This window comes from Lygodium microphyllum, chromosome 11 (assembly GCF_053477565.2).
Source record: "Lygodium microphyllum isolate KBCC chromosome 11, Lygodium_microphyllum_v1.1.10, whole genome shotgun sequence".
In the NCBI taxonomy this organism is placed as follows: Eukaryota; Viridiplantae; Streptophyta; class Polypodiopsida; order Schizaeales; family Lygodiaceae; genus Lygodium; species Lygodium microphyllum.
In genome coordinates, this window is record NC_141145.1 from 68,999,583 (window position 1) to 69,015,689 (window position 16,107).

Sequence of the window (16,107 nt, forward strand, 5' to 3'; positions counted from 1 at the left end):
TCAAATGAAAACAACATAGTAGATGTTGTGGCAACTACATCATAGAAATCCCTCTCTTAGGCACATCTAATAGCCATTCATCTAGTTCTTGAGAAGAGCTTCATATTCCTTGTAATTATCTCAAGAAAGTTGGACAAGGAGTGCATTAGACAAATCTTTTTGAATCAGTGACTTATTGGCAATGGCAAACTAACCAACCACTACTTCATCAATCATGGTCTCCGGAAACAAAGTGACAAGCATACAAGTTATCATACATACCAAACATTGCAATATGGAAAGTGTCATCAAAGAATGAACATGTGTCATGCATACTATTTGTGTTGTGTTGAGAACAAAACATGGAGAACAATTTTTTTTCTCTTTTACTAAATTGATACAACTAATAGCTTAATCCACTCATGTGCTCTTATGAGGTTTGATGGTGACCCAAATAGATTTTGGATGGAGGATTGTGAGTATAGAATGTATGAGTGCTTACTAGCTATGTTATGTAGAAAGGTAGCATTGTCCATGAATATATAGTAGAGGTCAACTAGTGAAAGATGCATATGTGTGGTTTGCCTTCACTTATTGGCGATGCAGTCCAATCTATCCACTATCCATTGCACATGTATATGGCATATAATAGTCATTCAATACATCTACTAACTCATCACCTAGTGTATACCACTACCTTCATTAATGCTTTTCCACAAATGATCAAGTCATTCTTTATCTCTTAACCATCCAGTTAGTTAGTTGTATGACACCAACAATGTGTAGGTTGATTGATAACATGTATGGAATCACAAAGAAGCTAAAACCAACAAATTGTATTGCCCACCTGGATTTTTGAATACCCTAAACTAGGTGCCAAGCCTTGTGTGAACATACCCTAAGCTCATCTCATATTAAAAGCGCGAACTAGGAAACCGTGATTATTAAAGCTTTTCTAGAAACAAGTGATGAGCAAAACTTTATCATAAGGCTTGCGTGTTCTCTAGAGATGTAGTAATAACAAATAATATAATCATATTCAAGAAAATTTTAAAACTTTCATATCAAATTTAGCAAGTGTATTTACTTTTATGAGGCATTAGCAAAAAGGATGAAAAGGAAACCTTCTAGAAATTGCAATCACCGTCTGGCAAATTGCATGTTAAGAAGAATGGAAAAGGAGATAGAAACGACAGCCTCAAGAACGTTCTCCTCTTGTAAGGGAAGAGATTCTTAAAGGTTAATAAAGAAAAAAAGGGACGATGTGCAAATTGTGAAATGATCCCCTCGGAGCAAATTCTTCATTTCCTACCACGATCTCCTGAGAGAGACAGGCCAAAAAGGAAGGCAGAAGAAGAGGAAGAAAGGCAGATCATGATGCATCATGAAACCACTGATGACTTGAACAGGCGGTGAGGGGGAGGATGGGCTTGCTGCTGCCGTTTGTGTGCGCATTGCTTTGTGGCTGCTCTCTGTGCTCCGCTTATCCTCGCACCAGCGATAATGGCCTCTGCTCCGCCATACTTCACCCTTGGGGCTACCCTTGCCTCGAATACCAGGTATGCCGATCATTATCTCCTCTGTGCTTTGCCCTGAGAGAGAGAGAGAGAGAGAGAGAGAGAGAGAGAGAGATCAAAATGGTCTATCAGACAAAAGATAGTACTTCGAAAGACTCATGGGACTAAAATGTATCCCTAATAGAAAATAGAAATTATAAGTACGTTCAAAGACTCAGGAAACTAGGATGTATCTCCAATAGATAATAAGAATTATAAATTAAAAGCCTGACACGTCCAAAGACTTCGGGAACTAACATGTATCCCCGACAGAAAATGAAATTTACAACGGAAATTAAGCATCTAGAAATGTAACGCTGAAAGGAAACTGAAAAGTCTGACACAACTGCCAGATGTGGCAAAATCTTATGTGAGTAGGGAATCAAACTGACATGTGATAGATATGGGCAAGCCAATTTCACTCCCACGGCATCACTCACATGCAATTCATCATGAATAGGCTGAAATGGGGAGGATTTGTTGCTTTATGTTGTGCCAATAAGAGACAGATGAATGGGGGATAAAAAATGGTTGTGGTTGTAATTTGACTTAGCACTAATACAATAATCACTAGCATCTGCCTCAAAAGGCCAGATAGTTAGACCATATGTGGAATTGTAGTGGCTTGGTTAATATAGTTATGAAAACTATGTTGATGGTAACTCTAGTCAGACGCTATTCACATGCTCTTTGGTGGGAAACCTACCACCCTTGCAGATCCTATATCTGTCACAAATACGTTTTTTACTCTATAAAGTGCTCCTAGGGTTCTTCTAGTAGGGCAGCCATAATGAGTCCTCTCAGTTGTTGGCCATGCTCACTCCCAAGTCTTGTACCATGTGTAGCCTATATAAATGCACCCTATTTGGCACATTTATGACTATAGTCATTGTTCACTTGTCCTTCATTGGTGCTTCACTCTTACTCTAGCTGCTTGTGAGTATGCTTGGTGGCCATGTTTGGGGTAACTCTTTAGTCTTATATTACATATTGTGAGAAGTGATGCGGCAATGGAAGCATAGGCAAGTGCTGAAATAAATTGTTGAACACAAGGTGAAAGAGAAAGAAAGAGAGAATACTGCAAAGTAGAGAACTTAGAAGAATGCTCAGGAAATGGAATCCATTTACCAAACATGAGACAATTGGATACAACGGTCGGTCATTGGCTGTGTGGGCATTGATACTAGCTCCTCTCTCCAACAGGAAGTTTACTTGATGAATGATGATGATTGAAGAGGAGGAGGAGAAGCCCCATAATAAATAGGCATGAAATAGGCCTAAAATAGTAGTTGGTTGGCCGGCATTAAATGCGGGCCGATTGGCATAAAATGCCACAAAAGCCACACAAATAAATCACAATAAAATGTTTAAAATAAGGACAAGTGTGCCCATTCCTAATTGGCATGCATTGACTCACACATGAGCTGACAATCTTGCTAACACCCTCTCTAAGATGATGGGTGATTTGATACAAAACAATGATACAATGATAATGACTCATCACAGTCCAAACAACATAGAATCACTATAGTAAAACCATGGATACCCAAGGAGTGGTGGGTGATCAAGCCACCACCAAGGTGCCTCGTAGTGAATCTAAGATCGATGGTGATCGTGCCGGCTCCTAAAAATGGAGAAGAACCATAGCATGTCTCTATTTTTGTCATCAATGTCTTGCAGCAGCATACAAGACCATCCTGTCAAGAATACCTTTGAATATATGTGACCATGGATTCCCTACCTTTGGCCAAATTGCCAAAATGTCCACTCAAGTGAGCTTAAGACTAGGAGCCAAGCTTGCTTTCTGTCAAATACTAGCCCATTATGAATTTGGATGTCAATCCTAGTTTTAGGGTTTTAACTTGCTAGACTTTGGCCGATGCGTTAGGGACATCTCTCTGTGGAACTTGTGTATCTATATACTTGTATAGATGAGGTTTACCTACCCCATCTCACCACCCTTTTACACTCCCTCTCTAGCATTGGAGAGTTGTGAGGGATGACCATATCACTTGGACTAGAAAGTAGTAGAGGAAGAGGCCACCAGGCCCTTCCCTTGATCTAAAGAAGCAGATCCCTTCCACACCTTGGACTTTATCATGGTTAGAGGAGTCAGAGTTTGAGGAAGAGTGAAACCAGCCTTTCTCCTCGGATAGGGTGGTAAATAACTTGATTAAGTACTATTTACAACAATTAGCAAATTCACAACACTGAAATGCACACTTTACCATGTAATCTTGGACATTGGACACCTTGTTGGCCCCAAAATTGGTGTTCCTTTCGGTATTCCAACTCCCCTTGCTGTGCAAAATGACCAGCAAGTCTTCAATTTGATTTGCCCCTTGATTCGGGCAATCAATTGGCCTTCATCCGCTTTGATGGAGATGGAAAATGCCCCAAATTCAATGATTTATTGGTCCCTCCACTTGAATAGGCTAAAAACAGTTTCAGTCCTGTTGAATCCAAATCTTGGAGCTTCCAATTTTTGGCACACTTCTCGAGGTTGTTGCTAAATCCTAATTTCTGCTGCAGATTAGAGTTTACAGCAGAGAAATCTGAAATTTCTCAGCCTGTGGTGATCTCAATGCTGTAATCTTCAGATCAAGGATATAGAAAGGTTGGGAGATGAGAGAGAATGTTGAGGAGAAGAAAATTTAGACTTTCTTTGCGAAGAACTAAAGAAAGTTAGTTATTTACTGTTGCTGCCCTGTCTCAACAACCTGTAGATACAAAGAACTGAAGAAAATCAATCATTTACTACTGCTGCCTTATCTCAACAGCCTGTAGATGCTGTCACCTGCTGTTGATTGGTCTTCTTTTATCCCTGGCTGCCTCAAAAGATCCTCCAATGGCTGCAAATCAGACTAGTAGCATCTCCTCCCTCTCTCTTGTAGGCTAAATACACTAAAAATGCCTCTCTAGCCTTTAAAGACGTTTTTCAATCTTGCACGAGCATTTTTGATAAGTGGTAGCCCTCCCAAATGGTTTTTCTAGCAATTAAATAATTATTTCGGCACCTTGAAAAATAATGTGATTGGCCAATAATTAAATTGGCTAGGAAACTTCCATTCCCGAGTGTCTTTGCGCTATCTTTGACCATCAGACCGGCGTTCGGTACCATTAAACACCACTTCTCTAGTGTCACCAACTAACACTTATAGCCAAATGAATAACCTAGGCCAACAACTGACATCAGATACCACCAAGTATATGTGCGGCATAACTTATAGCAACTTTTGTCTTTGACATCCCGTGATTTCCTCGGGTCTCGGGCTCGTAAATTTACTGCAACATTTACTTAACCATGTGATTAAAAATTAATCCATATGTTAAGTGAGGTTTTAAAAATACACGTTCTCATGACATGAGATAATGCTGAGAAGAGAGAAAATTCAAACTTTCTTCGCGAATAACTGAAGAAAATCAGTCATTTATTGCTGTTGCCCTGTCTCAACAGCCTGTAGATGTAAAGAATTGAAGAGAATTAGTTATTTATTGCTATTGCCCTGTCTCAACAGCCTATAGATGCTGTCACCTGTTGTTGATTGGTCTTTTTTCGCTCTTGGCTGCCTCAGAAGGTCCTCCAATGGCTGCAAATTAGACCAACAACATCTCCTCTTTATCTTTTGTAGGTTGAATACACTAAAAATGCCTCTCTCTAGTCTCTAAAGACGTTTTTCAGTCTTGCATGGGCATTTTTGACAAGTGACAGCCTTTCCAAATGGGGTTTTCAATATTATCCATAATTAAGTATTAATTTTTAGTCATTAAATACTCAAAATTAATCTAATAACTATTTCGGTGTCTTGAAAAATAATTTGATTGGCCAATAATTAAATTGCCTAGGCAACTTCCATTCCCGAGTGTCTTTGCGTCATCTTTGACCATCAAATTGGCGTTAGGTACCATTAAACGCGACTTCTCTAGTGTCACCAACTGCATTTATGGCCAAATGACTGACCTATGCCAACAACTGGCACCAGATACCACCAAGTACCTGTGCGGCATAACTTATAGCAACTTTTTCCTTTGATATCCCGTGATTTCCTCGGATCCTGGGCTCGTAAATTTACTCTAACCCTAGTTACACCTCACATGCGTAACATTTACTTAACCATGTGATTAAAAATTAATCTATATGTTAAGCGAGGTTTCAAAAATACATGTCCTCATGACAAAGAGGATGACTCAGTGGGGGAGTCCGCATCCTGCTTCTTTTCCTTCTTTGTCCTTCAGGCTGTTAACTCCTTGCAGTCCTTCTGTAAGTGGCTCTTCTTACCATAGTAATAATATTGGGCCTTGGACTTTATATTTCTTTCACATTTCTTTGAAGTTGTAAAGGCCTCACTGGAACCTCCATAATGAGATGGAAGCCTCCCTTGTAAATACAAAGATGCCTCATGCTCAAGCAACATCGAGGACATATGTGTGAAGCTCACAGGTGTGGATGATATTGTCAGAAGTGGAGCAGCGGTGGAAGCATAAACATGTGCTGAAATAAACTGCTGAAACACAAGACAAAAAGAGAAAAGAAAAGAACACGATACAGATGAGAACTCAGATGTATGCACGGGAAATGGAATCCATATATCTGAACACGAGACAGTCGCATACAACAGTGAGTCACTGGCTGCGTGGGCACTGGCACTGGCTCCTCTCTCCACAGAGTCTGCAGATGGTGAAGATGAAGTGACTGACTGAGGAGGAGCCACTGAGTATAAATAGGCTGAAAAAGTGGGGAGCAATAATGCTGGTCGGACAGCATTTAATGCTGGCCGACTGGTGCATAAAATGCTCCACTGGCATAAAATGCCACACCAGAAAAATACCTAAAATACCTAATAAAAATGCCACAGCCCAGATCAAGCTCAGACTCACACATGAGCTGACAAATACTCTGCTAACACCCTCTCTCAGATCATGAGTGATCTGATACAATACAATAGTACAATGAAAAGGGATCAGAAACTATACAACATAGAACCACCAAGTAGAACCATGGATACCCAAGCAGTGGGTGATCAAGCCACCACCAAGGTGCCTCGGAGAGAACCTGATGTCGATGTCGATCGTACCAAACACCTGAAAATAGAGAAGATCATAGCATGTCTCTGTGTCCATGACCAATGTTTCTCAGTAGCATACAAGACCATCCTGTCAAAAATGCCTCTGAACATAGGTGACCATGGATTCCCTGCCTTTGGCCAAACCGCCAAAGTGTCCCCTCATGTGAGCTCCAGACGAAAGCCTCCCGCTCTCTGTCAGATAACCAGCTTAGCATGAACCTGGATGTCAATCCCAGCTCCAGGATTTGATTCCGCCGGACTGAAGTCGATGCGTCAGGGACGTCCCTCTCTGGAACCTGTGCACCTGTATAAAAATATAGATGAGGCGCGGCTGCCCCATTTGAACACCCGCTCACACTCCCTCTCTGGCACAAGAGAGTCGTGAGGGATGGCCTCATCACCACCACTAGAAAGCAGCCGAGGAAGGGGCCACCAAGCCCTTCCTGCGATCCGAAGAAGACGATCCCTTCCGCGCCTTGGACTTCACCTTGGTCGGAGGATCGAAGTCAGAGTCTGATGAAGGAGAGGACTCATCGGTAGAGTCAGCATCCCGCTTCGTCTTCTGCTCCTTCTTCCTGGAAGCCGCTAACTTCTTGCAGTCCTTCCGCAAATGTCCCTTCTTGCCACAGTGGTAACACTGGGCCTTCGACTTCTTCTTCCCGTCACCCCTCTCTGAAGCTACATAAGCCTCACCTCCATAATGTGCCGGAAGCCGCCCCTGTAATCTCAAGGATGTCGCATGGTTGTCCTCATCAAAATCTTCAGGAAGAGGAAAAGGACGAAGAGGTCGAGCAATAGCTCCACAGACGATGTACCATAGCCGCTTCTGCACAAACCAAGCTTTCATGACAGCACTCCATGTGAGATAATCAGGTCCATGTAACTTATCATCAGTGGAAGTGCACGGAGGAGCCATATGGAGAGGATAAGAAGAGAAGTAGAGAAGAGATGGAATTTAGAGAGGAAACACAGCCAAAACACAAGCACAGACTACAGAAAATGAGAGTTCACATGCAATAGAACCCAAAATCTGATCAATAGAAGACAAAATCTGCTGCAGAAAGTCAAAAAATCAGTCAAAAACTGCCAAAAACAGAGAAAACGGCCTGAAGTAACAGTCACCCAGCCACGAGAGATGCTGAATCAGCAAAACACAGGCTGTAAACTGAAGAAAAACAGGTAGAAAACTGTCGCCAGCAGCTGCAGATGAAAAACGCAGGCAGCAGAGGGTACGTAGGCAGCAGAGGGTGCGGGGGCAGCAGGCGATGGCAAAACTGCAAAAAACGCAGGCTGAAAACAGCCCCAAAACAGGTCGCCTGGCTGCAACAGCAGTCGTCTGATCAGCAGGAGTACAAAACAGTCCTGAAATCAGCAAGAAAACACAGCAGAAACACAAATCCTGAAAACTGATACCATGTCAGAAGTGGAGCAGCGGTGGAAGCATAAACATGTGCTGAAATAAACTGCTGAAACACAAGACAAAAAGAGAAAAGAAAAGAACACGATACAGATGAGAACTCAGATGTATGCACGGGAAATGGAATCCATATATCTGAACACGAGACAGTCGCATACAACAGTGAGTCACTGGCTGCGTGGGCACTGGCACTGGCTCCTCTCTCCACAGAGTCTGCAGATGGTGAAGATGAAATGACTGACTGAGGAGGAGCCACTGAGTATAAATAGGCTGAAAAAGTGGGGAGCAATAATGCTGGTCGGACAGCATTTAATGCTGGCCGACTGGTGCATAAAATGCTTCACTGGCATAAAATGCCACACCAGAAAAATACCTAAAATACCTAATAAAAATGCCACAGCCCAGATCAAGCTCAGACTCACACATGAGCTGACAAATACTCTGCTAACAGATATTTGTGCTTACAAAGCATTTCCCACTCGATCAAACTATTGGGGGAGCTTGTAGAATACCGTTCCCACGAGATGTGCCTGCACAAGGGAAGATTACATGTGTCAAAGTTGGTCCATGTACCTGTGTAACATGGAGCAAAAATGACTGAATGGTGTCCTTGACTCGAAGTTCATTTGTTGAAGCTAGCCATAGAGGGTCACTACACACATGGTGGAAGGTGCCTCATACAACATTCGAAGCTTTGACCGTACTTTGGGAGACGGTTACCTCTAGAACTATTTTAGAAATACATCAAAGAAGAGAAGGCACGCGCATCATCTGCATCCCATGTAAGCACAACTTGAAATATTTGGAAAGAGGAAAAGGACGCCGAGGATGGGGAATAGCTCCACAAACAATGTACCAAATCCGCTTCTTTGCACAAACCAGGCTTTCATCACAACACTCCATGTAAGATAGTTAGGTCCATGTAACTTATCATTTGTAGAAGTGCATGGAGGAGCCATATGGACAGGGTAAGAAGAGAAGATAGAAGGTAGGTAGAGAGAGAAGACAGCCAATCAAACAACAAAGATTGCATAAAAATAGAGTTCAAAAAACACAATGCTACAAGTACCAAAATCTGCAAGAAAATAGTGAGAAGATGTTGTCCAGTAGCGGAGAAGTGTCAAAGGCTGAAACCGCATAAAATTTGGGTTAAACACAGCAGGCGATAGCAAGACAAGAGCTGCCAGATGTTGCCAGAGAGTCGCAGCCTGAAAACGCAGATCATGGGAGGGCTGATGTCAGCTAACGCTGCATTAAATGCAGCAAACACAGAAAAAACTGAGGGAAATCTGCACGAGGGAGAGCAGCAAACAGTTGCACGATCAGCAAATGAAGGGGAGGACCTGAAATCAGCAGAGAAATTGCAGTAGGAACCTAGATCTTGCAATCTAATACCATGTCAGAAGTGGTGCAGCAGTGGAAGCATAGACAAGTGTTGAAATAAATTGGTGAACGAAAGGCAGAAGAGAGAATACTGCAAAGAAGAGAACTTAGAAGAATGCTCGGGAAATGGAATCCATATAACAAACACGAGACAATTGTGTACAATGGTGGGTGAGTCATTGGCTGCGTGGGCATTGGCATCGGCTCCTCTCTCCAATAGGAAGTCCACTTGATGCAGCTGGTTAGCCAGCATTTAATGCTGGCTGATTGGCATAAAAAACCGCAAAAGCCACTGGTTGACTAGCATAAAATACTGCAAAAGCCACACAAATAAATCAGAATTAAATGCTGGCCGACTGGTATAAAATGCTGCAAAAAGCCACATAAATAAATCACAATAAAATGCCTAAAATAAGGACAAGTGTGCCCAGCCCGAACTGGCATGCACTGACTCACACATGAGCCGACAATCCTGTTAACATGTATATCATTGTTGAATTGCTTTCTGTTGTCATCATTACTCTTACTGATGCTTTACATTGTCTTGTTACTAAGTGCATGATCCTTTGATCATACTCTTCTCCAAACTTCTCTTGCGCTCGTCAAATTGCATGACATCATAGAATGAGGTTCTTAATCTTGCGTAGGAAAGATTGGAGAAGAGGTAATTGTGTGGTGCTTCATTGTTATTGATGCGTTTGTATACTCTTCTTTTCTTTAGATTTGTGTTTCCTTGTTGTTTATTAGCTATTGCTTGCCAAGATTTTGCATTTTGCCAAAAATGAGGCTCTTAATCTTGTGTAGGCAAGATTGGAGAAGGCCAAGATTTTGCATTTTTTAGCTTGAGAACATTTGCATGGGGTTTTGATCATGTTTGCATTTTGGGCTTCGATATCCTAGACCTTGCATGTCTTGAACCTTTGTGAAGTCCCAATATAGCTCTTTGGATCAAACTTGCTTGTTGAGTCCAATAGATAGTAGATGTATAATTTCGAAGTTGCATTTCTATAACATTAGGCACATTGAATGTTCCCCTAGGATCCAATTGGCGTGTGATAGATGACACAAGCTATACCCACAGCAAAGAATATAGTCTATAGATAGATTGGACATTAGAGTTACCTCCTAGCTGTAGAGTCAAATGGGTTGATCCTCGAGCCTGGGAACTAGCAGCATAGTGGGTCACCAACGATCCTCAAGTCCAAAAATGTCCTTCACTTGTGACTATGATTTGATTGAAGTTCTCAAACCTCTGCCCAACAAAGTAGGGTTTGTTTCTACCAGTGAGTTATCAACCTTCAAATGAGGAATGAGAGGAAATTATGGCTGCAATTTAAAATACTTGTTTATGTCCATCTCTTCTTCCTTTGGTGTCAAATCTTGGGTTTATAAACAAAAGAAAAGCTTGCTAAGAGAATTGGCCTTTAAAAGGGATGAAGAGAAAGAAAACCAGCAGCAAATGTCTTCTTTTGGGGCTGCTACAGTAGTAGAAAGTCCCATTTCTGCATCCCTCAATGTACATGGTCTTAGCTTTCATCTGAAACCTCTAGTGTTTGAAGTTAAATAAGAATGTGCCATTTATTACCATAAAACCTCTAAAAAGTGCCCAAGAAATGAATGTTTCCTCTCACATGCATATTTTATGAGTGTTATGGTTATGTGCTTGCATTTAGGCCATGTGGCATAGGTGCTATTTGGGAAGTTGGGACACATGTCTCTATTTCCTTAAATAACTAGAGACTAGAGAGAGAATTAGAATTTCATAGTGCACCAAATTTCACAAAATTGTGCTTACTAAGTCGACAATGCTCTTTCACATAGTACCATGTGTGCCCCATGTAGGGTGCAATGTGGTACCCACCCAATATAGTAATGTCTTGGGAAATGGGCCCAATGGCCTATCTCTTTTGTGTGATTTGTTTCTTAGTTCGAGCATGGGAGAGCTATCAAGATGCAGTATGTACTCATACTTCAACTTCCATGTCTGTACTACCATTCTATATCCTGGATGAAAAATCAAATCCTTGAATCATAGATTTGTGCTGAATTTTGTAGTTACTACATATATCTTGAATAGTTTAATGTTGTGATATTGATCCTTTGTCAAAATTGTACGTATGCTAGGCATAGCCATGACTTTTATAGGGGTGTCGTAAGATATTTCATCATAAGCAATTGTTTGCCATCTATTTTTACTTTGGAGTCTGGTTGCAAATAATGATCGACCTCCCTATGCTAGGCATGTCAAGTTTTTCAGCAACTGCTCTCATTTGTTTCTATGCAGATCACAACAGAAGATGGCTTTATTTTAGGAGTTCAAAGGATTCCTTATGGTCGTAATGGAGTAGTGGGTACAAGTTTTAGACCTCCTGTGTTTTTACAGCACGGATTATTCCAGGTGATGGTGATTGAAATGCTTGCTTGAAAGTATGGTTTCTAGTCTTACCATGTCAAAACACTTGGTAGTGCTTAGATTCCTTATCTCCAACAGGTTGTTTTGCTTTGATGGCCAATTTAGGGTGGTGATACGTGGTTTGAAAACACACCTGAAGAGTCATTAGGCTTCATACTTGCTGATTCAGGCTTTGATGTTTGGGTTGGCAATGTACGTGGAACTCACTGGAGTCATGGCCATGTCTCATTGTCAAGAAGCCAAAAGGTGGTTGCTAGTTTCTCTCCTTGAATCAACTCTCCTTGAATCAAGAAGTATGAGTCTATTTTAAGATACGAATTGAGTAACTATAGACAGGATACAAATTGTTTACAGGAATTTTGGCAATGGAGCTTCGACGAATTAGCAGGAATGGACCTTTTTGCAATGCTTGATTTTGTGCATGATGTGACAAGCTCTAAGATCTACTATGTTGGCCATTCTCAGGTTTGATTTGACAGTGACAGTTATTTTTTTGCTTAGCAGCAGGAGATATATTATGTTTTGTATGTAACGCGGTGTACTTATGTCTGTGTCTTTCAGGGCACCATCATGGCCTTTGCAGCATTTACTGAAGAAAAGGTATCAGACATGATTGCAGCAGCTGTGTTATTAAGTCCTATTGCTTTTCTCTCCAATATCACATCCCCATTTGCTCGTGCAGCTGTACATATGCGCCTTGATCAAGTAAGACTTGCTGTTTAAATTCAACCTTGGAGTTATTATGTCCTTCTAGGCGTAAAAACTGAGTCGGTCAACATGCCTTGTGGTTTTCTACAGTTTGCAAAAGATATGGGAGTTCATCAGCTTAATCTGAGAAGGTTAGATGATGTCTTTAATGTTTTTAAATTTGAGTTGCTGAAAACTATGCTGAAAAGTTAACCCGTGCATGGTTTGTTCACAGTGAATTTGGTGTTGAGATAGTGGATATGGTCTGTGCTTCAAAGGAAGTGAATTGTGGCAATCTTCTGGCATCGATTACAGGTATGCCTGGAGTATCATGTATGTGGTGGTTGTGGTTTTATAGCTGATGCTTGGCCTGGTTGTTGTCACCTAATGATGTTTGGTTGGGATGTCTTTTGCAGGGCCCAACTGTTGTTTCAATGATTCAAGAATATCATACTATCTGAAATTTGAGCCACATCCATCATCCACCAGAAACATCGAACATCTGTTTCAGAGTGTGTTTTTATCTTTGAAAGCTTTCGAATCAGAAAAATGTGGATTGTTGCCTCAGTAGAAATCCCTTCATGAACTGTGCATTTTGCATAAGCAACCCGACTTTGTCTCCAATTCTACTCTCAGATGTTTTCTGATGTGTTTTGTGAACCTGTTTGGAAAGCTGTCTCTTGTGTTAACATAATTAACCGGTATGCACATGTGAAACAATGTCTCTAGGCTGTACCTCTTTTGTGTACAAGAATGTTTTTTTTTTTTGGGGTACTAGTGAATTTACTGAAAGGTCACAGTTTGAGCTACCCATGTTTTCAATGTGCATGAAAGCTTCTATTATAGACGGTTTTTTTCTTGGGTACTAGTGAATTTACTGAAAAGTGACAGGTGGGTAATCCATGTTTTGAATGCCCACGAAAGTTTCCATTGTAGGATATTGTTAAGACATGATTTGGACGTGTGTGTAGACTGAAAGTTTGTCAGCAGAATGACTTAATCTTACTATCTTTTGTTTCAGTGATTAGAAGAGGCACGTTTGAGAAGTTCGACTATGGATGGATTGGGAATTTAAGACATTATTCCAGTGCCACTCCTCCAGCTTATGATATTTCCAATATTCCAATGGAGCTTCCTGTGTTGATGGCATATGGAGGACAAGATGCTCTTGCTGATCCTGATGATGTTCTTCTCATGCTTGAGACTGTTTTATGCAAAGTGGAGCTCTTGTATCTAGAAGATTATGCCCACTTGGACTTTGTTCTTAGTGTGAATGCCAAAGCAGATCTGTATGATAGGGTGATTGATTTCTTCATGTCCCAGGTCAGTCTACAGTCTGAGTCGTAAGGATATGCATACACCTTGCTCAAGTGCTTGGATCATGTGTGTAATCCTGCTGTAGAATTTAGGCATTGCATTCTGCTTGGTTCTGTACATATACTTGAGGGTCGGGTGCTCAAACAAGGGCGGGCTGTTTGCTGTATATATTATCATAGATTGATTTATTTTTTTGTTTTGCTGTAAAATTACGCTTTATTAAATATATTCGATTTTTTAGCAACAAAAAAGCGTCCTTTTTATTCTTCAAAACTTTCCTAACCATTTTTAAAGAAGTAAACAAGAGTTAAAGATTGGCTATAGTTTTAGCATATGTAGGGAGAGAAATAAAGAGTAGAGAACATAATTGGAACAAGAATTATGTTCCTTTAAAAATGTGGAGGTAACAAGCATCAACGATAGAGATTATATCAGTACACAACATTAAATAAAAAAGGGAGGTCCATTAGAAGACTATGAAGGTCTCTACATTTAACAGGATTCATTGGTAGGTTTTATATGTAAACATGATGATTGAATTATTTTATAATTAGACAAAATGATCAAGACACATGCAATGATAAAATGATGACGTAATAACAAAATGATGGCCCAAAAACCATAAGAAATGATAATATTTATCTTGGAACCAACCAAATATTGCCATGGGGGTGTTAAAATTCATCCTCCATTAATTTTGATGTCATTGGCTCATTTAGGGGGATGTTGAGCCCATGAATTTCCCTTTTGGCAAGGTCAACAAATAAATTCAATCTATTTTCAACATCTAGAAGAATCATGACACATGGTTCAAACATCTCTCTAAGAGTTGTTTGATGTCCATTGATTGATGGCTATAATAAAGCAAATTACTTTCATTGCATACGAGCAACTACTATTTTTGTGGTAGGAGGATCATAGATTTGCAATGAATATTATAGACTTGCCATACTAAAAGATTATTCATCCATGCTTCAGTTTGTTTCTTTGTACTTCATGGATGTAGTTCTATACATACATGTATATGTTCAGATCTAGTCTCCAACTTTTCAAAGCTTTAACTAGACTTGTGATGAGGTCACTTCTCTGTTGGACTTCTACGAGTGACATGTAAAATGTCTTGTTCCAAGTAGATCAATAGTGGGTCACATGGTGTTGATAGACTTCATTTAAACCTTGAATTGACTCCTAGGGACTCCCTTTATATCCTTGGAAGTGAATACATAGTTTAAAATGCCTTTGGGGAAGCGATGCATAGGGTTTGAACTCACACCCTTTTAACTCGAGCCACATGCAAACCATTGTGGTGGCCTCATTGGCTCCCTTTTTATCCTTGGGCTTAGCATATTTTCTTATATTGATTAGATATTAGCTATCTCATGTTGGCTTTTTGTCTAGCAATTGTCTACCCCCGCTCCTTAATGTGTGGATGAATCTAACAAGTTGGTGAGATAATAATTGTGTTGCGTATTCTTTTCGATCAACCAAGTTGAGAAGCTTGCATGTGAACTATGGACAACATCCTGGTAGCGACATATGGGGGAATCCCCCCCCCCCCCAAAAACACACACACACACACTTCCTTTGACAAAAAAGATTATTGCATTAGTCATGTTATCCTAGATTGTCTAGGTCCCATGATGAGGATTTTCAAAACATGACTATTTTAGAGGGTGATAGCAAGTGTGAGAATAAATGTGAGAACATGTATTATCATAGTAGGAGAATCTTCCTATTGTGCCGTTGTTGAGTTTGCTTATAAGCTTGAAGAGAGACTCATACTTGAGTGGGTTGAATGAACTAGGGGGATTAGCTTCTACATATAAAAATGATATTTATGGAGCTCTCTTTTCCACTAGATGGTCCCTTACAAGTGGAGAGTAACCTTGATTTTAAGAACATAACTCCAAGATCACTACAAGTTTGTGATTCTATATTGCTTCATTTGAAGTTTAGGGATGGGTATAATTGAAAATATCTTTAGTCAAAACATATAAGAACAAAGAAGGGGATACAATTACACTCATTAGCTCTTGAAGATTTTGCATAACTTTTGCATGACTTATTGTGTCTTAGATCTAACTAAGATAGGTTCCACATGTTATTAGATATAAGTATAAATGGAGGTAGGAGAGATATCAGAGCAAGTTAAATACTTTAGCACTCTAAGAAACATTTGGATAAATTTACATATTTAGAAGTATGAACATGGGATTACATGTTGGTATGGATAATTGTGGATTGTTGAATGATCTCAAAAGAGCCCAAACAAGTGCAACTTAGTTCATT

General features: G+C 40.3%; 1 protein-coding gene across 1 annotated transcript; it reads left to right on the forward strand.

Annotated features, from left to right (window-relative positions):
- The first annotated feature begins 1,157 nt into the window (after positions 1–1,157).
- LOC148028921 (lipase 1) lies at positions 1,158–14,032 on the forward strand. Its single transcript, XM_087687687.1, has 9 exons — positions 1,158–1,538; positions 11,686–11,799; positions 11,920–12,060; positions 12,169–12,279; positions 12,376–12,519; positions 12,613–12,653; positions 12,737–12,816; positions 12,918–13,013; positions 13,523–14,032. Exons 1-9 carry the CDS (start codon positions 1,404–1,406, stop codon positions 13,846–13,848), a joined length of 1,188 nt encoding a protein of 395 aa, XP_087543813.1. The 5' UTR covers positions 1,158–1,403; the 3' UTR covers positions 13,849–14,032.
- The last annotated feature ends 2,075 nt before the right edge of the window (positions 14,033–16,107 follow it).